Genomic DNA, 24,701 nt, shown 5'->3' on the forward strand with positions numbered 1-24,701 from the left:
TCACTGTGATTTTTTTAAGTTAAAATCTAATTGATAAAAACAAGTGTTACATACAGTATATGCATGTACAATGCCATAAGCATTCCTGTATTTATGCTATACAACATATCACACAGTATCAAGTTCCTCAGTGTGCACCTCACCAACGACTGGATTTGGTCCTTTGGACAATAAGACAGTGCTGAAATCTACTTGTCAGTGGCTCTACTTCATGTGGATGCTGGGGAAGATTGGTCTCCACCCCCAAAAGTCCTGACCAACTTCTACAAATGGACCACAGAGAGCATCTTGACCGGATGCACTGTCTGGTTTGGCAGAGACCCACCATGACCGCAAGGGCCTCCAGAGAATCATGAGAGCAGCTGAACTCATTATTGGCAATAAACTCACAGCCTTACAGACCACAATCACCCAGCATACAGACCGTTTACCAGACTGCCATGAGGCAGACAGCGCCTCACAGCCATCATTTCAATATACAATTGTCATTGACATTTTGTGTACATGGCAAATAAACGTAAACTTCAACTTGAGTCAATGGTCAAACACAGTATTGGTATCAAACATGAGAATAACAAAGAAAATCTCAAAAAGTACTCAAAGAGGTTGTAGTAAAATATTCAAGGCAGAGATAAGCGCAGCGGTGAGACAAGGCTCAGGACTTACACAAGTCAAGAGAATGGCAAGATTTCACATGATCTTGTGCTAATGCACCAAATGAAGACTAGAAGGGCACCCAGGAGAGCGGATACCTCCACCAAGCCACGTATTATCAAGATGAAATCAAAATCACTTGAACCTAGGATAATACTAGAGCTGTCCACCAAATTTCATCCAAATCTGTTCACTACTTTTTGAGTTACATTGGGAAAAGAATTTTTTTTTTAAAAAATCCTGGATCTGGGCGGCACGGTGGTGTAGTGATTAGCGCTGTCGCCTCACAGCAAGAAGGTCCGGGTTCGAGCCCCGTGGCTGGCAAGGGCCTTTCTGTGCGGAGTTTGCATGTTCTCCCCGTGTCCGCGTGGGTTTCCTCCGGGTGCTCCGGTTTCCCCCACAGTCCAAAGACATGCAGGTTGGGTTAACTGGTGACTCTAAATTGACCGTAGGTGTGAATGTGAGTGTGAATGGTTGTCTGTGTCTATGTGTCAGCCCTGTGATGACCTGGCAACTTGTCCAGGGTGTACCCCGCCTCTCGCCCGTAGTCAGCTGGGATAGGCTCCAGCTTGCCTGCGACCCTGTAGAAGGATAAAGCAGCTAGAGATAATGAGATGAGATGAGATTGAGATGAGCAAAACAACACAGACACTGGACACAGGAAGATTGGAAAAAAGTGTTATGGACAGACGAATCCAAGTTTGAGGTGTCCGGATCACAAAGAAAAACATTCGTGAGACGCAGGCCAAATGAAAAAATGCTGCAGGAGTGTTTCATACCATCTGTCAAGCATGGGGGAGGCAATGTGATGGTCTGGGGCTGCTTTGGTGGTGGTAAAGTGGGAGATTTGTACAGGGTGAAAGGGACCTTGAAAAAGGAAGACTATCACTCCATTTTGCAACACCATGTCATACCCTGTGGACAGCGCTTGATAGGAGCCAGTTTTGTCCTACAACAGGACAATGACCCAAAGCACACCTCCAAACGATCAAGGACTATTTAGAAAAGAAGCAGACAGCTGGCATTCTGTCTATAATGGAGTGGCCAGCACAGTCATCGGATCTCAACCCTATTGAGCTGTTATAGGAGCAGCTTGACCAAATAGTACATAAGTGTCCATCAAGCCAATCGAACTTGTGGGAGGTGCTCCAGGAAGCATGGGGTGAAATCTCATCAGATTACCTCAACAAATTGACATCTAGAATGCTCAACGTCTGCCAAGCTGGGATTGCTGCAAATGGAGGATTCTTTGATGAAAGTAAAATTAAAAAAAAATTTTTTTTTTTAATCATTTCAAATAAAAATCATCATTTCTAACTTTGTCATTGGCTATTTCTTATTCATTTTGTAATATCTCATCTCATTATCTCTAGCCGCTTTATCCTTCTACAGGGTCGCAGGCAAGCTGGAGCCTATCCCAGCTGACTACGGGCGAAAGGCGGGGTACACCCTGGACAAGTCGCCAGGTCATCACAGGGCTGACACATAGACACAGACAACCATTCACACTCACATTCACACCTACGGTCAATTTAGAGTCACCAGTTAACCTAACCTGCATGTCTTTGGACTGTGGGGGAAACCAGAGCACCCGGAGGAAACCCACGCGGACACGGGGAAAACATGCAAACTCCGCACAGAAAGGCCCTCGCCGGCCACGGGGCTCGAACCTGGACCTTCTTGGTGTGAGGCGACAGTGCTAACTACTACACCACCGTGCTGCCCCTCTCCTACATATGTCTCATCTCATCTCATCTCATTATCTCTAGCCGCTTTATCCTGTTCTACAGGGTTGCAGGCAAGCTGGAGCCTATCCCAGCTGACTACGGGCAAAAGGCAGGGTACACCCTGGACAAGTCGCCAGGTCATCACAGGGCTGACACATAGACACAGACAACCATTCACACTCACATTCACACCTACGGTCAATTTAGAGTCGCCAGTTAACCTAACCTGCATGTCTTTGGACTGTGGGGGGAAACCCACGCGGACACGGGGGAGAACATGCAAACTCCGCACAGAAAGGCCCTTGCTGGCCATGGGGCTCGAACCTGGACCTTCTTGCTGTGAGGCGACAGCGCTAACCACTACACCACCGTGCTGCCCCTCTCCTACGGTACATATGTCTTCTACATAAATAAAAAACCTAGCCAAAGATAATCCTAGTCCTACCTCAGGCTTTTGGAGGACAGCTTTCTGTTTGTTTCTGACCACACCCTCTTATATGATGTCTTCTCTGGGTTCTCTTTATCTACTTTTAGGACTTGTGTGAAAATCTGATGATGTTTTAGGTCATATTTATGCAGAAATATCGAAAATTCTAAAGGGTTCACAAACTTTCAAGCACTACTGTAGAAACAAAAATAATAATCTTGCAAGCCAGAAAGGAAAAAAAAAAGTCCTGTGCATATCTCTGGTTGAGACTAATTATGAACTGGAGGTTGAGGAACTGTCATGCTCACTAGTTTTTATGCACTCGGAAATTGGTCTAATCTATTCAGACCTTATTGATGTCTCAAATATAATTTCATAAAGAACGTTATTTTATTGCTCAGATCCCTCATTTGCTTTTGCTTTCAAAAGGTTAGCCTCATAAACATAGTTCATTCCGCATGTGAACGTCGTTCCTTATGAACTTACTTCTTTGCTCGTGTATGTGAGTGCTTTTCTTCCATTTGAAACCACTTTGGCCAAATCTCTCAGGATTTCCTGTGGCACTTTACCCTCTGTCTTTCCTTACACAAACAGGGCCAATCTAATACAGTGCTTTTTCCAGCTGTAACGCAGTTATTTGGCGTCTGTTCAATGGCATCTGCCATCTTCACACAGGAAGCTATTGATTATCTTTTCCCAACAATAATAAATGCCTCTAGGTTTGTGTGGATACACTTTTAAGAAGCGGAAGAGTGGGTGTGCATTTGTGTGAACGAATTTCATCGACATAAATTATGCATTTCCCAAATCGATTACAAATTGGATCTTTATGGTTGATAGCGCCACAAAAATATTCTGAGTGGTCTCAAAGCAACTGGTCTTTAATTGGTTCCTTTAAAATGGAGGGTTAAGGGGAAGATGCTATGTGATAACCTATGAAGCTTAGTCCAGGGGAGAAAAGGAGAGAGAAGGCACAAGGGGCAGGATAGTAACACACAGACACGCAGTTATCTGAAGCCGGAGCAAATCTAATTTTTTACTTTTGTCGCTCTGATTTATGCAATTATTTTAAATCTCGGTCTGTTTTAGCTCTCCTTTTTCCTGTTTTTCTCAGCGATGTCATCCCTGTTGAAAGAAGAGATGCAGCGTGTCTTGTTTAGACCAGAAAAACAGGAACTGGTGGACTTTATAGAGATCGAGGAGGAAAAAAGTGGACGACATTTCCTCTGTGTGTCTGGTAAGACACCTGTGTTCGAATGCATACTGTGTATTTGAATAATATTGGATTTATTTATTTGCATAATTGAGTTTGTGTTTTGTTACAGATTTTTAGAATCATAACGTAATGAAGCTGCTCTTTGAGTTATTTCAGTGGAACTCTTATTTCGGTAAAATATCTGCAGCCTACTATTATGGCAAACAGGCAAATAATAATAGATTATTATACTAGATTAATGCTTTTTTTGTTTTGTTTTGTTTTGTTTTGTGTTTCTTGATAATAAAAATGTTAAAATGCCAATGTCAGACCATCTCTTATATTCTCACAGTGTGTGCTGGTATTTTATAGTTTTTGGTGGATAAATTTGCTAAATTTATAAATTTTGTTTCTGAAAACTTTCAGTACATAACATTTATTTTGATAGAGAACTACTCTTTTTGTAGGATTCTACATAAATAGATGCTGTTCTATGGTACTGTATAATGAATATGGTGCTGCAATGAAATGAAAACCTGTGCCTTTTGACTTACTGCTAACTTGTTTAAATAGATACTTAGATAAACCCTGTTTCTTAGCTTATACACAGTTTGAATGTAATACATGAGGGGAAATACCATCTGAGGAAATACCAATTTGACATTGTATTTTTGTGTATAGTATCTAAGAGCAAACAAGTCCAGATCTCAGTGGTGCAGTGTGAGAAAGCTCGCTATGCCAAGACTAAGAAATCCCAGCGTATCGGATTCGAAGACCAGTATGTGAGGACAGAGATATGGGCTCTCGAAGAATTGAGGATTCTGGACGGGAGGGACCCTGACACAGTAAGCCAAACTTTTGCTAGACTGGGGATCTTAAATCTCCAGCCATAAGAAGTGGTAAATATTCAAGGCAGGTCAGCAACAGTCATTACATTACAAGCATTTCACAGACTCTCTTATCCAGAGTGACATACAAGATACCCAGAGCAGCCTGGGGGTTAGGTGCCTTGCTTAAGGGCACTTCAACTATTCCTGCTGGTCCAGGGAATCAAACCAGTGACCTTTTGGTCCCAAAGTTGCTTCTCTAACCATTAGGCCATGGCTTCCCAATTCAAAAAAAAAAAAAAAACTGACACACAACTCAAACAACTCAAAAAGTGGCAGCTTGTCAATACGGGACACTGGGGCACTGCCCACTCCCTGAATATCTAGAAAAGAAAGTCTAGATAGATGAAATAAAAATTGTTACCTCAATACACCTGGTAGTCTGTCAGTGCCTGTCAGCATTCATTAAAAATTGATTCCAATTTCCCCCCCTAATCTCTGTGTGACTACATCTACAGTACCACTCAAAAGTTTGGACATGTCTACTCTACTCATTCAAAGGTTTTTCAATATGTTGACTATTTTCTACATTGTAGAACAACGCTGAAGACATCAAAACTACTGTATTAAATATATGGAATTATGGTTCACATTTTAGATTCTTCAAAGTATCCACCATTTACCTTGATGACACTTTGCACACTATTGGCATTATCTTAACCGACTTCATGAGGTAGTCGCCTGGAATGCTTTTCAATTAACAGGTATACCTTGTCAAAAGTTAATTAGTGGATGAGTTTCTTGCCTTCTTAATGTGTTTGAGACCAAAGCACTTCTTATTCTTCTGGCTGCTCCTGTTCAACCCAGCAGATCTGTTCTGCATATTTGATTTGGCAGAGGTTTTACACCAGATGCCCTTCCTGACACAACCCTCCCTAATAGGGTGCATCAGTTGCCCCCTAAAAATGAAAAGTTCCTCCGATCATGATGCATTTTTGTTTTTATGTTCCTTTTGGTAAGAAAACACACTGGGTGAAATATTTTGACAAAATTCAAAAGTTTAATGGTGGCACCAGGAGCTCAAAGTTATGGAAAAAGCTGCTATTTTATGACTTTTATGACAAAATTTCGATTACTTTTCATGAAACATTATGGCACCTTATAGAGTATACCAAATATCTTAGATACACATTTTTAGTACATATTCTAAATATATTATCAAGCACAGTTTGAGTTTTAGCTGTTCATTGAATCATTGTTCAACTACTTTTAAGCAATACAAATGTATTATGAATCACATTAATGCTTCTCAATCCCTTGCAAAGGTTCTTAACCTGATCTCTGGGTCACGAGAAATCAATAAATGGAGTCCAACATTGTGATTCAAACTTTACGCGAAAACATAAAATAAGCGTTTTTTGGCAAAAAATGAACCTCATGGTGCCACCATTAGACTTTTGAATATGGTCAAAAAATTTTACAGGATGTCTTTATTGGTGAAAAGGAACACCCAAACAAAAATGCATCAGATTTTATGAAAGTGAGGGCAACTGATGCACCCTACTCCCTAATCTATCCTGGCTTGGGACTAGCACTAAGCATGCGCTGTATTGTACAACCCTGGTGGCTGGGCATTTTACCTAACCTGCATGTTTTTGAACTGTGGGAGGAAACCGGATCACCTGGAGAAAACCCACACAGACACAGGGAGAACATGCAAACTCCACACAGAAAGGCCCCTGTCGGCTACGAGGTTCAAACCCAGACCCTTCTTGCTATGAGGCAACAGTGCTAACCACTACACCACTGTACCACCCCGTGATTTTTTTTTTTTACTCTAAAAAAAATGGACAATTCTCAATGCTGCCTTTCAAATTCACTCCCACCATTAGAGATCTGCAAGTGTTATTCCTTAACGTAACATTCATTAACAGGAAATCAAAGACAATTCCTTGCAAAAAGACCCTTTCACAAGGCATTCACTGGAAGAAAAAAGAGGATAAAGGAGGTTAGACTGGACCGACCTGAATTACACTTTCAGCAACAGGCAATTGATTGTGGACCAGCTTACACCTGGGTCTTTTCCAGCTCTTGTTATGGCATCTTGTCATCTAATTACTGTATGTTTTATTTCTATACAAGTTCAAGACATTTTGTGCATAATCCGTGACTTCTTCAAGTTGTCACATCTGTGCTAGAACCCACATCAAATTCCACTTCCCAGACCACACTGTGGTCTGCAGCCGCCAAGGACTACAACACCCTCACACACAGCTCACTGTCGCATTCAAGTTCACAGGAATTTTAACCATCACCTGTTCCTTATTTCACATAATCACCACTACACAGTAAATGAACTTCAGTCACAAATACACAAGCCTTTATTCTCTACGTTGTTATCCTGTTTTTGTTTTTTTAAATCTTGCTCCACATTCTGGTTTTCACATATTGATTCTGCCCTTGAAGGCGGCATGGTGGTGTAGTGGTTAGCGCTGTCGCCTCACAGCAAGAAGATCCGGGTTTGAGCCCCGTGCCCGACGAGGGCCTTTCTGTGTGGAGTTTGCATGTTGTCTGCGTGGGTGTGCTCCGGTTTCCCCCAAAGACATGCAGGTTAGGTTAACTGGTGACTCTAAATTGACCGTAGGTGTGAATGTGACTGTGAATGGTTGTCTGTGTGTCAGCCCTGTGATGACCTGGCAACTTGTCCAGGGTGTACCCCGCCTTTCGCCCGTAGTCAGCTGGGATAGGCTCCAGCTTGCCTGCGACCCTGTAGAACAGAATAAAGCAGCTAGAGATAATGAGATGAGATGAGATTCTGCCCTTGAACTGTTGTTTGCTGATTGCCTGAACATTTTTGCCTGTTTTTTGACCACGATTTTGCCTCACATCTTTTAACCTGCTTGCTAATGTTTTTTTAATAAACCGTCTCACTGCATTTGCATCCAACTGCCAGATGTTGTCTGTTACCAGGGAGTGAATGTCGTTGACATCTACAGGAGGAATTTTGCCACTTCAGTAGTGTTTGAAGGTGGAGCAAGTATCAGTCCAATCGTATTAATATCTCACTAATATATCCTTTAAGAGTTCGTATATAACGTGTTGAATCTGAATCGTGCCCCCAAATATTTTATCACCAGCCGCCACGGACTCAAACACCACTTAAACAACTAAGACACTGTTCAAGCAATTCAAACACCACTCAAAACATCTAAAACCCCACTCAAACAACTAAATAACCACTCCAATAACTCAAACAAACCAATCAACTCAAACACCACTCAAACATCACTCAAATAACTCAAACACCACTCAAGCAACTCGTACATCACTCAATCAACTCAAACACCACTCAAGCATCTCAAACATCTCTCAAACAACTCAAAGCCCACTAAATCAACTCAAACACCACTCAAGCAACTCAAACATCACTCAAATAACTCAAACACCACTCAAGCAACTCATACATCACTCAATCAACTCAAACACCACTCAAGCATCTCAAACATCTCTCAAACAACTCAAAGCCCATTCAATCAACTCAAACACCACTCAAGCAACTCAAACATCACTCAAATAACTCACACAAACCAATGTAATCAAACACCACTCAAACAACTCAAACATCACTCAACAACCCAAACAAACCAATCAACTTAAAGAGATCCTCCAATGCATTTATTCTCAGACTTATTTTAAGTAAAAGTAGTTGCAGATTTCAAACATCAAACTTTCATTTTTGGAGACTAAATAGTGTTTGAGAAAAATGATTTTTTTACAGTTTTTCTCAATTGGTTTGGCTCATTTCTTGAAACTGAGATGACATTCCTATAACTATAAGGTCATTTTGCGAAACAGTGATACAGCTCTGCACAACCCTTCAGATAACCAGCAAAATGTCATATCTCTCCCAAAACCATTCATTCACGCTTCAAAAGGAAATCCCTTTCCCATGTAAATAGTCAGTACCATAAAAATGGCATAGATCCTTCTCAATTGCTTGGCCTCATTTTTGTTCATTAAGTGCTTCTGTCTAAATGACCTGGATGGCTCAACACAATTACATGGATCATCTGCAAATGCTCATATCTCTCCCAAAACAGTTTATCCATGTGTCAAAACTAAATATCCTTCTCAAATAAATAGTCAATACCCCCAAAATGCATTGTCCCTTTGGCATCGTGTAAGCACTGCAAGTCAAAATGCTTAGACAGTTTGTCAGAGGTCTAGCTAAAGGAATACTATTATATATAAAACTGGAGAAATAGGGTTTTACAGTGACAGCAGCCTCCAAAGTTTGACACCACACACAGTGCACTCATTTCACCAAAGAAATTGTTTATTCACACAATTTTCACACAAACAAAATTGCATGCATTACTGCATTACGAACAGAGAGTATAGGTATACAGTAAAAGGAAAATATGCATTTACCTCCTGCATGTGATGTCATGCGTCTATAGGCTATATCACAAAATATAAACATGAACCAAAAAAGGAATTGAAAAAAGCAAGTTCCACAAGTTTAACACTTGGATTAGTCGCTGTTGCTGTCTTCCCCCACCCTCTCCTGGTAGCCTTCCTCATCCTCCAGGCCATCCATCCGCTGCTCTCTGTTTGGCCACAGATTTTCATCAACATCGCACCGGATGTTCTCCCTTGCGATGCAGCGTGGAAAGAAGCGGCGTGAATGTCTTAGCCAACCCCGACACTGATCGCCTGTGATGTCATCGCAGGCAGCATCCATGGCATTGAGGAGAGACCTCTGATCCCCAATGTGGCGTTCATAAACCCTCCACCTCCAAGCAGAAAAAAATTCTTCAATGGGATTGAGGAATGGCGAGTATGGTGGTAAAAAAACATTACGCATCCTTGGATGGGTGTCGAACCACGCTCTGATGAGTGGGCCACGGTGAAAGCTGACATTGTCCCACACAATGACAAATTGTGATAGGTGGGGCGCTTCGAGTCCCCTTTCATTCTCGGGGACCAAATCCACATACAGACGATCCAGGTAGAGGAGGAGCCTCTGCGTGTTGTATGGGCCTAGGCTTGCAATATGTGTGGCCACACCATTGTCAGAAATGGCCGCACACATTGTGATATTTCCTCCTCTTTGACCCGGGACGTCTACTGTGGCCCGCTGGCCAATGATGTTACGTCCGCGCCTGCGGCACTTGGCCAGATTGAAACCTGCCTCGTCCACAAACACCAGGAGATGAGGTGTTTCTATTCCCTCCAATGCCATTATTCTCTACAAAAGAGAAACACAGGTAAAACCAAATCATGCAGATGGGTCATACACAGCAGTAATATCTTCTTCACAAAGTCAATATAACCTGCAACGGTTCCAAACCTATGCTGGCCTATGCAGAGATACTCCAGCTGGTATGTGACACAAAATGGAGAAATACTAATCACAGTTTTCTGTTACAGTTCTTAGGCAAAATTCTGTGGTCAGATACTGGATTCCAAAGGTACAGTAAAGATACGGAAAACCCCCCAAACTTTGAACCTCTGCATAGTGTATAGGTTACAATGGTGGAAAACAAATACAGTAATTGACTTACCTGCACATACTGGTACCGCAGTTCTTTTACCCTCTCTGTATTCCTGACAACATGGTCAATAATGGTGGCTCTAATTTCATCGGGGACAGTGTGATGCCTACGCACGCCTCGCCCTCTTCCCCCTACTCCACCACCACGCATACGCACCCCTCTTCCTCTTCCTCTCCTTCCTCCTCCATCTCTTCCTCTTCCCCTTCCTCCAGCTGGAAGTTGACCTTGTTGAGGTTCCTCCATATTCATTCTGCAAATAGTACTGGCACCAGGCCAAGCTCTATATATACATGTATGGCCGTAGGCACAGTCATACACAACACCTGCCAGGTAACTCCACAAACTGTTGGATTGGTCATCTGTGATGTGGGAAACTCCTCCATCGTTAGTCTAAACCTGAATTCACCTGTCACTTATTCACCTAACTGCCATGTATTTATTCCAAAAATCTTCCAAATTCTTCTGACAAAAATATATATATATATACTATATTGTATTATGTCCTTGACTAATTTTGACAATTGAGCAGACTATTCTGCATATGATGGCTTATACGATGAAATTGTTCTGACATGTTTTGGAGGGAACGACCATAACATTGAGAAGCAGCTAATTGGGATAGATTATGAACATATATTCATTTGGAAGTTGAGCTAAATGTGGGATGATTGTGTTAACTGTGGGCCACTTGTACATAACCATTTGCAAGGATGCACTAGACACCGGAGACATGTACAAAGGATTTGCAATTTGACGAAAGCAATGAGAAATGCCAATCTGTTGTGAGAAGTTGCAAGTGGATTTGGGGATTTGTCCATGTTATTTTGAGAATGTCATCTCAGTTTCAGGAAATGAGCCAAACCAATTGAGAAAAACTGTAATGTCTTGATGGGCTTCCTGCGGTGATGACGTATGTGATGACATCATGTAGCAGTTGCTTGGAGCAACTCAACTGTTTATATTCTCTGTTTACATCCTAGTTTTGCTAGTTTTACAAGTATATTACCGAATTTATCAGTTTTTAAATAAGTATGGCTCATTGTGTAGCATATAAATGCCACAATGATGCTAAACAGAAAGCACATGCTGGAACTAGACTGCATTTCAACAGAGAAAATGCAAAGTATGCTTGCTCAGCTGTGGCAGAGGCTCACCAATAGAAACTGGATCAGACATGAGACCTCGCACTATAATTTTTTTTTATCATGATCTACAGATAGTGTTTGTAGCAAAGTGAGTGTAGTGTGTGTGTGGCAAAGTGTGTGTGTATGTAGTGTGTATGGATACACGCTCTAAAATCTCCATTTAAAGTGGCTCAACTTGCAGCGCAACATGACACTTCACTGTCTAAAATCTTTTTTCACTTGATCTACATGGTGCTCGGTAGATTAACAGAGAGAGTGTGTAGCATGGTTCAGGATGGATGTGTCAGATTTGGAATGGTGTTGATATCTCAAAAGCTGTAGGAGGAGTAGTGGTGCCAAAAAACGGGTGAATAATAATAATAATAATAATAATAATACAGGGTGGCACGGTGGTGTAGTGGTTAGCGCTGTTGCCTCATAGCAAGAAGGTTCGGGTTTGAGCCCCGTGGCCGGCGAGGGCCTTTCTGTGTGGAGTTTGCATGTTCTCCCTGTGTCCGTGTGGGTTTCCTCCAGGTGCTCCGGTTTCCCCCACAGTCCAAAGACATGCAGGTTAGGTTAACTGGTGACTCTAAATTGATCGTAGGTGTGAATGTGAGTGTGAATGGTTGTCTTTGTCTATGTGTCAGCCCTGTGATGACCTGGCGACTTGTCCAGGGTGTACCCCGCCTTTCGCCCATAGTCAGCTGGGATAGGCTCCAGCTTGCCTGCGACCCTGTAGAACAGGATAAAGCGGCTAGAGATAATGAGATGAGATGAATAATAATACAACCCCGATTCCAAAAAAGTTGGGACAAAGTACAAATTGTAAATTTGTAAAATTGTAAAAAATGGAATGCAATAATTTACAAATCTCAAAAACTGATATTGTATTCACAATAGAACATAGACAACATATCAAATGTCAAAAGTGAGACATTTTGAAATTTCATGCCAAATATTGGCTCATTTGAAATTTCATGACAGCAACACATCTCAAAAAAGTTGGGACAGGGGCAATAAGAGACTGGAAAAGTTAAAGGAACAGTCCACCGTACTTCCATAATGAAATATGCTCTTATCTGAATTGAGACGAGCTGCTCCGTACCTCTCCGAGCTTTGCGCGACCTCCCAGTCAGTCAGACGCGCTGTCACTCCTGTTTACTCCTGTTAGCAATGTAGCTAGGCTCAGCATGGCCAATGGTATTTTTTGGGGCTGTAGTTAGATGCGACCAAACTCTTCCGCGTTTTTCCTGTTTACATAGGTTTATATGACCAGTGATATGAAACAAGTTCAGTTACACAAATTGAAACGTAGCGATTTTCTATGCTATGGAAAGTCCGCACTATAATGACAGGCGTACTAACACCTTCTGCGCGCTTCGACAGCGCATTGATACTGAGCTCCGTATCAATGCGCTGTCGAAGCGCGCAGAAGGTGTTAGTACGCCTGTCATTATAGTGCGGACTTTCCATAGCATAGAAAATCGCTACGTTTCAATTTGTGTAACTGAACTTGTTTCATATCACTGGTCATATAAACCTATGTAAACAGGAAAAACGCGGAAGAGTTTGGTCGCATCTAACTACAGCCCCAAAAAATACCATTGGCCATGCTGAGCCTAGCTACATTGCTAACAGGAGTGACAGCGCGTCTGACTGACTGGGAGGTCGCGCAAAGCTCGGAGAGGTACGGAGCAGCTCGTCTCAATTCAGATAAGAGCATATTTCATTATGGAAGTACGGTGGACTGTTCCTTTAAAGGTACAAAAAAGGAACAGCTGGAGGACCAAATTGCAACTCATTAGGTCAATTGGCAATAGGTCATTAACATGACTGGGTATAAAAAGAGCATCTTGGAGTGGCAGCGGCTCTCAGAAGTAAAGATGGGAAGGGGATCACCAATCCCCCTAATTCTGCGCCGACAAATAGTGGAGCAATATCAGAAAGGAGTTCGACAGTGTAAAATTGCAAAGAGTTTGAACATCTCATCATCTACAGTGCATAATATCATCAAAAGATTCAGAGAATCTGGAAGAATCTCTGTGCGTAAGGGTCAAGGCCGGAAAACCATACTGGGTGCCCGTGATCTTTGGCCCTTAGATGGCACTGCATCACATACAGGCATGCTTCTGTATTGGAAATCACAAAATGGGCTCAGGAATAGTTCCAGAGAACATTATCTGTGAACACAATTCACCGTGCCATCTGCCATTGCCAGCTAAAACTCTATAGTTCAAAGAAGAAGCCGTATCTAAACATGATCCAGAAGCGCAGCCGTCTTCTCTGGGCCAAGGCTCATTTAAAATGGACTGTGGCAAAGTGGAAAACTGTTCTGTGGTCAGACGAATCAAAATTTGAAGTTCTTTATGGAAATCAGGGACGCCGTGTCATTCGGACTAAAGAGGAGAAGGACGACCCGAGTTGTTATCAGCGCTCAGTTCAGAAGCCTGCATCTCTGACGGTATGGGGTTGCATTAGTGCGTGTGGCATGGGCGGCTTACACATCTGGAAAGACACCATCAATGCTGAAAGGTATATCCAGGTTGTAGAGCAACATATGCTCCCATCCAGACGACGTCTCTTTCAGGGAAGACCTTGAGTTTTCCAACATGACAATGCCAAACCACATACTGCATCAATTACAGCATCATGGCTGCGTAGAAGAAGGGTCCGGGTACTGAACTGGCCAGCCTGCAGTCCAGATCTTTCACCCATAGAAAACATTTGGCGCATCATAAAACGGAAGATACGACAAAAAAGATCTAAGACAGTTGAGCAACTAGAATCCTACATTAGACAAGAATGGGTTAACATTCCTATCCCTAAACTTGAGCAACTTGTCTCCTCAGTCCCCAGACGTTTACAGACTGTTGTAAAGAGAAAAGGGGATGTCTCACAGTGGTAAACATGGCCTTGTCCCAACTTTTTTGAGATGTGGTGTTGTCATGAAATTTAAAATCACCTAATTTTTCTCTTTACATGATACATTTTCTCAGTTTAAACATTTGATATGTCATCTATGTTCTATTCTGAATAAAATATGGAATTTTGAAACTTCCACATCATTGCATTCCGTTTTTATTTACAATTTGTACTTTGTCCCAACTTTTTTGGAATCAGGGTTGTAATCTCATCTCTAGCTGCTTCATCCTGTCCTACAGGGTCGCAGGCAAGCTGGAGCCTATCCCAGCTGACTACGGGCGAAAGGCGGGGTACACCCTGGACAAGTCACCAGGTCATCACAGGACTGACACATAGACAACCATTCACACCTACGGTCAATTTAGAGTCACCAGTTAACATAACCTGCATGTCTTTGGGGGAAACCGGAGCACCCGGAGGAAACCCACGCGGACACAGGGAGAACATGCAAACTCCGCACAGAAAGGCCCTTGCTGGCCACGGGGCTCGAACCTGGACCTTCTTGCTGTGAGGCGACAGCGCTAACCACTACACCACCGTGCCGCCAGGGTTGTAGTAGTAATAATAATAATAATGTAAACTTAAGAAGAACAATTGTGTGCTTCACACTGCTTTGTGCTTAGCAAGCACACTAATAACTCTCCTTACTGTTTTCAAGTAAATTGAAACCAAGTGAATTGTCTGTAAGCTGCATAGCACAGATACCTGTAAAATGAAAAGTCTTTGTCTTAAAAAAGATATCGACACCGTTCCAACTCTGACACATCTGGCCTGAACCTGTGTAGTGTGCTTGTATACAGATTTTGGATTGACGCACCTGTTCTCTCATTCTTGTCTTTTTCCTGTCATTTTTTTTCCCCACAGAGAATGAATGGGGCTCATGAATCGAACTGTCCTGCTTGAACACGGTTTATCAGAGACCCACCAAACTTCATGTGATACCTCAGGCCAACTCTCCTGACACATACTGTACATGCAATCAGTTCTGACCTGCACTCATCTTCAGGGGCGCAGATAGGATTTTTGAACTGGGGGGGACTGAGCTGTCAGCAAATGATTCCATTTTGTGTATATGTGTGTGTGTGTATATATATATATATATATATACACACACACACACACACACACTACCGTTCAAAAGTTTGGGGTCACTTTGAAATGTCCTTATTTTTGAAAGAAAAGCACTGTTCTTTTCAATGAAGATCACTTTAAACTAATCAGAAATCCACTCTATACATTGCTAATGTGGTAAATGACTATTCTAGCTGCAAATGTCTGGTTTTTGGTGCAATATCTCCATAGGTGTATAGAGGCCCATTTCCAGCAACTCTCACTCCAGTGTTCTAATGGTACAATGTGTTTGCTCATTGCCTCAGAAGGCTAATGGATGATTAGAAAACCCTTGTACAATCATGTTAGCACAGCTGAAAACAGTTGAGCTCTTTAGAGAAGCTATAAAACTGACCTTCCTTTGAGCAGATTGGGTTTCTGGAGCATCACATTTGTGGGGTCGATTAAATGCTCAAAATGGCCAGAAAAATGTCTTGACTATATTTTCTATTCATTTTACAACTTATGGTGGGAAATAAAAGTGTGACTTTTCATGGAAAACACAAAATTGTCTGGGTGACCCCGAACTTTTGAACGGTAGTGTGTATACATGTTATTTCACCTCCCTCACTGCCATCACCAGGAACTACCTGCAGGCCAGGACAATGATAACATTTTAACATAGCCTATGGAAATCCAAAGTTTACACATTATCATCACGCACAGAAATTGCAAAACTGCAAAACTAGTTTTAAAACCGCTAAGTTCCAACTGTTAAACATAGCGAGAGGCTGGGCTACGTGTGTGTGTGTGTGTGTAAAGTGTAAACCAGTGCATCCTGACTTTCTAACTATGCCTGTGTGTTGCGTGAGCGGCAGTCAGTCAACAACTCTTCGCAAAGTTTCCTTATGAAACAATATGCTCGCTGAAATTATGGCAGGGAACGCCAGATTAAACATTAAAACTGCCTTCTGAGCACTGTATCTACAGACTACCACCGAAAGGAGGCGGCTACCAGAAAGGCATCTCTACTCCGTACGATTTTACTTTCACTACGACATTACTTTGAACAGACTATCAAAAAATTGCAAGGTGATATGATAAAGTAAGGCACAGTTTACTTACAGTCTTTTTTTTTTTAAAAAACGATGCAATCGTTTTCTGCCTTTTGGCACCCTTCATCATGCCGTGTTGGGGTCCTGAACTAGGAGGCGCTGTCCCCGATATGCCTGTCAAACTTGTTGTGGGTAACCATAGCAACCAAGCTAGAGCTCGCAACCTGTGCAGTCTGCGCAGTTGCAACTATGTATGTACTGCTGTGCACCTCAATAAACCGAATGGTAATTAGTCTTTTGATTTTTCCGTGAGGTTTGCCTTATGCAAAGAAAGACAACATAGACGTTTTTTCCTCCCTATAAGTGGGGGGGACCGAACGAGGTGAATTTAAATCTGGGTGGGACGAATCCCCCCCATCCCCCCCCCATCTGCGCCCGTGCTCATCTTTTCCTTTCTTTTCGCTGATCCCTTTTCCCCCATTCAAATGAATGGAGTTTTAGGAGAAAAACTTAGTGTCATGTCACGCTGCGTGCCTTGGACTCTAAAATCTATATTTTAAACCATGCCACACTCTCTATTAATCTACCCAGAACCAGCTGTAGATCATGTAAAAAAAGATTTGAGAGCGAGAAGTGTCATGTCATGCTGCGAGTTGAGCCATTTTAAACTGAGATTTTAGAGCGTGTAGCCATACACACTACACACACAAACTTTGCTACACACACTATCTGTAGATCATGTAAAAAACATTTATAGTGCGAGGTCTCATGTCTGATCCAGTTTCTGTTGGTGAGCCTCTGCCACAGCTGAGCAAGCACACTTTGCATGTGGAAATGCAGTCTAGTTCCAGCTTGTGCTTTCTGTTTCGCATCATTGTGGCATTTATATGCTACACAATAAGCCATACTTATTTAAAAACTGATAAATTCAGTAAAATACTTGTAAAACTAGCAAAACTAGGACGTAAACAGAGAATATAAACAGCTAAGTTGCTCCAAGCGACCGCTAAGTCATCGCATACGTCACCACCGCAGGAAACCCAGCTGACATTTTAAAGAAAATTCATTTTTCTTGAACACTATTTGGTCTCTGAAAATGAAAGTTAGATTTTTGAAATCTGAGATTACTTTTACTTAAAATAAGTTTGAGAATCAATCCATTGGAGGATCTCTTTAAACACTATTCAAACAACTCTCAAATACCTCAAACACCACTCAAGCAAGCCAATCATCTCAACCACCCTTCAAACAGCACTCAAGCAACTCAAACACCACAAAACAACTCAAACATCACTCAAATAACTCAAACCAATCAAATCAAGCACCATTCAAACAGCCCAAACAAACCAATCAACTTAAACACTACTCAGACAACTCTCAAATAACTCAAACAACTCAAACAAGCCAATCATCTCAACCACCCTTCAAACAGAACTCAAACACCATAAAGCAACTCAAACACCATTCAAAGAACTCAAACACCACTCACACAACACAAAACAACTCAAACACCGTAAAACAACTCAAACACCACTCAAATAACTCAAACAAACCAATCAACTCAAAGAACTGTCAAAGTAATTGAACTTTAGACACCTCTAAAAAAAAAGTTGAACTCATTGACTTCAATTGAGCTTTGATTATCATATTAATTTTTTTCTTTTATTTTGAATAGCCTATGGTTCTAACTTTGGCAAGATGAAAAAGTTCCAAGGATCAATCAAAAGTGAAAGCTATGGCTTTGTGTATTTTTACTTTATATGCAGACCTTATGGTAAGTGGTCACCAACCTTAATGTTCATTGATTGAAAGCAAATTGATCAAGATTTGATGAATATCATATGGATATTAAGACAGATTTCACGTTATGAGCCATTAATATTTTTGATGGCTTTTTCATTCACATTACACTTTGCAAAATTATTTACAAATAGAAAAATGTACAAATTATGTAATTGCATAAGTATTCATCCCTTCTTGTGTGAATTCATTCTGCTGATTCTCTGACTGATGCCCTCTTTACCTAATTGCTGACTTCTGGTGGACTTCTTTGTCCTGGACTTGTTATGGTAGCTTCTTGGCTTCTAGGATCTTCCAGGAACAGGTGTATTTACAGTGCTGCTTGCAATTTTGTGAACCCTTTAGAATTTTCTATATTTCTGTATAAATATGACCAAAAACATCATCAGATTTTCACACAAGTCCTAAAATTAGATAAAGAGAACCCAGTTAAACAAATGAGGCAAAACTATTATACTTGGTCATTTATTTATTGAGGAAAATGATCCAATATTACATATCTATGAGTGGCAAAAGTATGTGAACCTCTAGGATTAGCAGTTAATTTGAAGGTGAAATTAGTCAGGTTTTTTTCAATCAGTGGGATGACAATCAGGTGTGAGTGGGCACCCTGTTTTATTTAAAGAACAGGGATCTATCAAAGTCTGATCTTCACAACACATGTTTGTGGAAGTGTATCATGGCATGAACAAAGGAGATTTCTGAGGACCTCAGAAAAAGTGTTGTTGATGCTCATCAGGCTGGAAAAGGTTACAAAACCATCTATAAAGAGTTTGGACTCCACCAATCCACAGTCAGACAGATTGTGTACAAATGGAGGAAATTCAAGACCATTGTTACCCTCCCCTTGAGTGGCCGACCAACAAAGATCACTCCAAGAGCAAGGTGTGTAATAGTCGGTGAGGTCACAAAGGACCCCAGGGTAACATATAAGCACCTGAAGGCCTCTCTCACATTGTCTAATGTTCATGTTCATGTTCATGAGTCCACCATCAGGAGAACACTGAACAACAATGGTGTGCATGGCAGGGTTGCAAGGAGAAAGCCACTGCTCTCCAAAAAGAACATTGCTGCTCGTCTGCAGTTTGCTAAAGATCATGTGGACAAGCCAGAAGGCTATTGGAAAAATATTTTGTGGACAGATGAGACCAAAATAGAACTTTTTGGTTTCAATAAGAAGCGTTATATTTGGAGAAAGGAAAACACTGCATTCCAGCATAAGAACCTTATCCCATCTGTGAAACATGGTGCTGGTAGTATCATGGTTTGGGCCTGTTTTGCTGCATCTGGGCCAGGACGGCTTGCCATCATTGATGGAACAATGAATTCTGAATTATACCAGCGAATTCTAAAGGAAAATGTCAGGACATCTGTCCATGAACTGAATCTCAAGAGAAGGTGGGTCATGCAGCAAGACAATCATCCTAAGCACACAAGTCGTTCTACCAAAGAATGGTTAAAGAAGAATAAAGTTAATGTTTTGGAATGGCCAAGTCAAAGTCCTGACCTTAATCCAATCGAAATGTTGTGGAAGGACCTGAAGCGAGCAGCTCATGTGAGGAAACCCACCAACATCCCAGCGCTGAAGCTGTTCTGTACAGAGGAATGGGCTAAAATTCCTCCAAGCCAGTGTGCAGGACTGATCAACAGTTACCGGAAACGTTTAGTTGCAGTTATTGCTGCACAAGGGGGTCACACCAGATACTGAATGCAAAGGTTCACATACTTTTGCCACTCACAGATATATAATATTGGATCATTTTCCTCAATAAATAAATGACCAAGTATAATATTTTTGTCTCATTTGTTTAACTGGGTTCTCTTTATCTACTTTTAGGACTTGTGTGAAAATCTGATGATGTTTTAGGTCATATTTATGCAGAAATATAGACAATTCTAAAGGGTTCACAAACTTTCAAGCACCACTGTATATTGTGATCACTTTAATTGCACGTAGTTGGACTCCAGCCAACTAATTACAACGTGTGATTTCTGAATGTATTGGCTAGACCTAAACTAATTTAGGGGTTTTACAGCAATGTGGGTGAATACTTATGCAATCATAACTTTAATTATTTTTTGTGAATAATTTAGCAAATTACTGTAGATCCATCAACATTCCCTGCAAATCCAATATAATGGTATATTTATGACATGTAATCTCATTACAATTAACTATAATAATTAAAATATAAATTGTAATACCATATGTTTTTACATTTCTCAATAGCAGTAAACTGCTCAGTCAGGATCGGCACATCTGATCTTGGTTATTATTATTTCAGTCCCATAACTTGGCGCACTGGTTTTCCTGTGAGAAATCCAATATAAGAATAATGGACACAGCAAATACTGGACTCAAAATTCAGGAATGCAATGCAGCTATACAATGTTATACAACGTTATGCTGAGTTACGACAGAGACTTGGACCAGCTAGTTAGCAATCTATAAGATGATGGTGTTAAAAGTTGCAGCTTTGAAAGTCTGTTTCAGCAGAGTCAGATAGCTGGACAGGTGAAAAGATTAAAGTGCCACTGCATTGTCCTTTTTAGAGAGGAAGTATGACCTAAAACCCACTGGCACCACTATCAGCAGGTAGTCAAACGGTATTGTGGGTAATGTAGAAAACCGTTAGCAAAAATTAAAATAGACCAACTAACAAAGTCAACTCCAAATACTGCTACAAAATAAGTTAATTATAAAAATCAGCATCCAAATTGTTCAGGGTGGATTTTTCCTTTCGAGATAATGTTAAGTAGACAGGCTTGTAGTACTTGAGTCCGACTCGTGCCCTAATTTTAAGGACTCGTGACTTGACTTGGACTTGGACTCGGACTCGTGCATGAACTGCATTTGGACTCGTAAATTGGAGACGAGGACTTGGATTTTTTTCTTTATTTTTTGTAACATGCCATAATCTCATCTCATCTCATTATCTCTAGCCACTTTATCCTGTTCTACAGGGTCCCAAGCAAGCTGGAGCCTATCCCAGCTGACTATGGGCGAAAGGCAGGGTACACCCTGGACAAGTCACCAGGTCATCACAGGGCTGACACATAGACACAGACAACCATTCACACTCACATTCACACCTACGGTCAATTTAGAGTCACCAGTTAACCTAATCTGCATGTCTTTGGACTGTGGGAGAAACCGGAGGACCCGGAGGAAACCCACGCGGACACGGGGAGAACATGCAAACTCCACACAGAAAGGCCCTCGTCGGCCATGGGGCTCGAACCCGGACCTTCTTGCTGTGAGGCGACAGCGCTAACCACTACACCACCGTGCCGCCCACATGCCATAATAATTTGGCATAAAATATTTATATCTACATTAATTTTTGTACTAATTTCATTCAAGGGTGCCACACCTGCGCGTCTTGGCGCATAGATCAGATAGATTCTTAGACGCGCTCTGGACAGGGCGCGTGCCAAGCAGATTCTCGCGTACGCTCCATAAACGACTCGCACCTGCACAGGATTACAGCGCAATCAGCGCGCCTGTATACTCATCCCTAGCCGCTTTATCCTTCTACAGGGTCGCAGGCAAGCTGGAGCCTATCCCAGCTGACTACGGGCGAAAGGCGGGGTACACCCTGGACAAGTCGCCAGGTCATCACAGGGCTGACACATAGACACAGACAACCATTCACACTCACATTCACACCTACGGTCAATTTAGAGTCACCAGTTAACCTAACCTGCATGTCTTTGGACTGTGGGGGAAACCGGAGCACCCGGAGGAAACCCACGCGGACACGGGGAGAACATGCAAACTCCACACAGAAAGGCCCTAGCCGGCCCCGGGGCTCGAACCCAGGACCTTCTTGCTGTGAGGCGACAGCGCTAACCACTACACCACCGTGCCGCCCACGCCTGTATAAAAACTCTGAAAACACACTTACTTTGCGAAGTATTGAGTTGCATTGCTGACGCATTACTGAACCTTATTTCCTTGTTTGGTTTTCTGATTTCCTGTTTCTTGTCTTTGATTCTGCCGAGTCTACAATAGTCTGTTTGTGCCTTGCTCGACCTTCTGCACTTACATCCGTCTCCCAACCATCTCTGACAGAAAACTTGGCACTCCCTGACAAAGAGAATGCACATTCACCTGTTCATACGTCATGTTTAGTTACAAACTTATGTTAATGGCGCTGAAACAGCCACCGTCAAATGGTGCGGTTGGAGTCTTGTTCTCGGACTCGACTTGGATCAGTAGTGGACTCGACTCAAAATTTTTTTCATGACTTGGACATGACTCGGACTTAAACACTGGGGGCTCGAGACTGGACTCGGACTTGAGGTTTAGTGACTCGACTACAACACTAAGTAGATGCTACTTGTAGCTCGCAGTGTCCAATGTAGTAAAATATAATACACATTAAATAAATACAGATTGTTTGTGTCATTTAATGTCACCATGTACTATTTTCCTTTTTTTTAATATAGGATGATCCGTGTTTCCTGATGCACTTCGACACGGTGCGTTCTGTAAAAGCAGTGAACTGTGCTGCAAAGTACTGCTTGGCCCGCAGTCTGGTTGCACTTAGTGACTCACATCAGCACACTCAGCTACATGTTCGGAACTTTGACTGGAAATACATTAAGCCAACATCTATATACTCAAACAGAGGTGACTGCATGGTCCTGATGCGGATCTGTTGCTACGCCTTCAACCTGGTGTGTCTCTCCTTGTGTCCTGTGCCTGTTTGAGACATTGGACTCCTGCTCCTGATCCCTTACATGGAACATGGACAAATCCATCATCATAATGCAAACTTTGGTAGATGATTCACAAGGCTCCTACTGGCAAAATCTTGACCTTATACTATACTATATAAAGCTTTGAAAATGACAGGCTTTTTTGAATTGATGTTGTCTTATGTAGTCTGTGTGCAGATATATGTAGAGAGATATGCAAACATATAACTCAAGTTCAAGATACGTTCTAGCATTGTAAAGACTGAGTTACCACCAAAATTCCATTAAGACAACACACCAATACATCACTAGTCTAAAAGCAACTGTGATTTATTGATTTCCTTTACATTTATTGAAAATGTAATAAATAAAATATAAAACATAATAAATATGTCCATGATAAACTTTATACAGTATCTTCATACTTGCCTTTATTTAGTGTTTCTTAAACTGGCTTCTTATACCGTCCATTATCTTCAGATTTATTTATTTATTTATTTTACAATGTTTCAGTGAATTATACTTTCTTAAATTAGTTCTGCCGGAGCATATTCTCTCTCTCTCTCTCTCTCTCATTATCTCTAGCCGCTTTATCCTGTTCTACAGGGTCGCAGGCAAGCTGGAGCCTATCCCAGCTGACTACGGGCGAAAGGCGGGGTACACCCTGGACAAGTCGCCAGGTCATCACAGGGCTGACACATAGACACAGACAACCATTCACACCTACGGTCAATTTAGAGTCACCAGTTAACCTAACCTGCATGTCTTTGGACTGTGGGGGAAACCGGAGCACCCAGAGGAAACCCACGCGGACACGGGGAGAACATGCAAACTCCGCACAGAAAGGCCCTCGCCAGCCCCGGGGCTCAAACCCAGGACCTTCTTGCTGTGAGGCGACAGCGCTAACCACTACACCACCGTGCCGCCGCCGGAGCATATTATGGATAGCAAAACCAGATCTTGGCCAAAATCACTTTGTTGTCTTTTTTGGCTGTTTGTCAGACTGTTACATCCAACCACAGAGACGTCCGATGGGTTTTCCCAGGCCGCTGGGAAATTACTAATATATAATGTTGATCTGAGTGGAATGAATCATGCAGTTACTATAATTTCTCAGACTGAAAGCCTTGACACTGAAGTGTCTTAAAAATAGAACTGCTACAGGGCTCGACATTAGCACTTGCCCGATGGCCCGGCGGTGTTTTTTACGTCTTTCGGGCCAGTTCGGGCCACTAAATTTGGCCAAACAGTGGCCCGGGCGGGCCAGTACATTTTCAATACAAATTAACAAATTTTATTACTTGTATTTTACCCAGAATTGTGAAGAAATTGTTCATAAAATGCACCTTTTCGATACGAGGTCCGTCATCTTTGTTTTCGTTACGCCCCGCTCCACGGCAGGAGTGTGTCGTCTTCGTGCATCTTCGGAGATGTTCGGTGCTGTTCGGAAGCGTCATTTTGGCGAGAAAATAGCATCTTGTATACGAAGACTGTTGCGGCAAGGAGACCATCAAGACGGTGAAATTCAAATAGAAATATGTTCAAACTCCACGCTCCCCAACCTGGCCAAAGGCCAGGTAAACAGTTTAAATACGATCGTGCATAAATTAACTATCGGGTGTTAACGAACGGCTTCATTTTGAACTCTGCAGCCAAAC

The 24,701-nt window shown here is 41.9% G+C and overlaps 2 protein-coding genes across 2 annotated transcripts; one reads left to right on the forward strand and one right to left on the reverse strand.

Moving 5' to 3' along the window:
* Positions 1-3,924: 3,924 nt before the first annotated feature.
* Positions 3,925-23,055, forward strand: exoc1l (exocyst complex component 1 like). Its single transcript, XM_060916567.1, has 3 exons — positions 3,925-4,045; positions 4,685-4,848; positions 22,792-23,055. Exons 1-3 carry the CDS (start codon positions 3,925-3,927, stop codon positions 23,053-23,055), a joined length of 549 nt encoding a protein of 182 aa, XP_060772550.1.
* LOC132883214 (uncharacterized) lies at positions 9,149-10,559 on the reverse strand. Its single transcript, XM_060916566.1, has 2 exons — positions 10,398-10,559; positions 9,149-10,081 (listed from the first exon to the last, which is right to left on the reverse strand). Exons 1-2 carry the CDS (start codon positions 10,536-10,538, stop codon positions 9,365-9,367), a joined length of 858 nt encoding a protein of 285 aa, XP_060772549.1. The 5' UTR covers positions 10,539-10,559; the 3' UTR covers positions 9,149-9,364.
* Positions 23,056-24,701: the final 1,646 nt, after the last annotated feature.

Source organism: Neoarius graeffei, chromosome 3, assembly GCF_027579695.1.
Source record: "Neoarius graeffei isolate fNeoGra1 chromosome 3, fNeoGra1.pri, whole genome shotgun sequence".
NCBI classification, from domain to species: domain Eukaryota; kingdom Metazoa; phylum Chordata; class Actinopteri; order Siluriformes; family Ariidae; genus Neoarius; species Neoarius graeffei.

Excerpts from the sequence above, each read along its gene's own strand:
- LOC132883214 (XM_060916566.1), bottom strand. The coding sequence starts at position 10,538 with ATGCGTGGTGGTGGAGTAGGGGGAAGAGGGCGAGGCGTGCGTAGGCAT. Across the intron at positions 10,082-10,397 it reads TGCGGTACCAGTATGTGCAG|AGAATAATGGCATTGGAGGG; the intron begins GTAAGTCAATTA and ends TCTCTTTTGTAG.
- exoc1l (XM_060916567.1), top strand. The coding sequence starts at position 3,925 with ATGTCATCCCTGTTGAAAGAAGAGATGCAGCGTGTCTTGTTTAGACCA. Across the intron at positions 4,046-4,684 it reads ACATTTCCTCTGTGTGTCTG|TATCTAAGAGCAAACAAGTC; the intron begins GTAAGACACCTG and ends TTTTGTGTATAG. Across the intron at positions 4,849-22,791 it reads ACGGGAGGGACCCTGACACA|GATGATCCGTGTTTCCTGAT; the intron begins GTAAGCCAAACT and ends TTTTTAATATAG.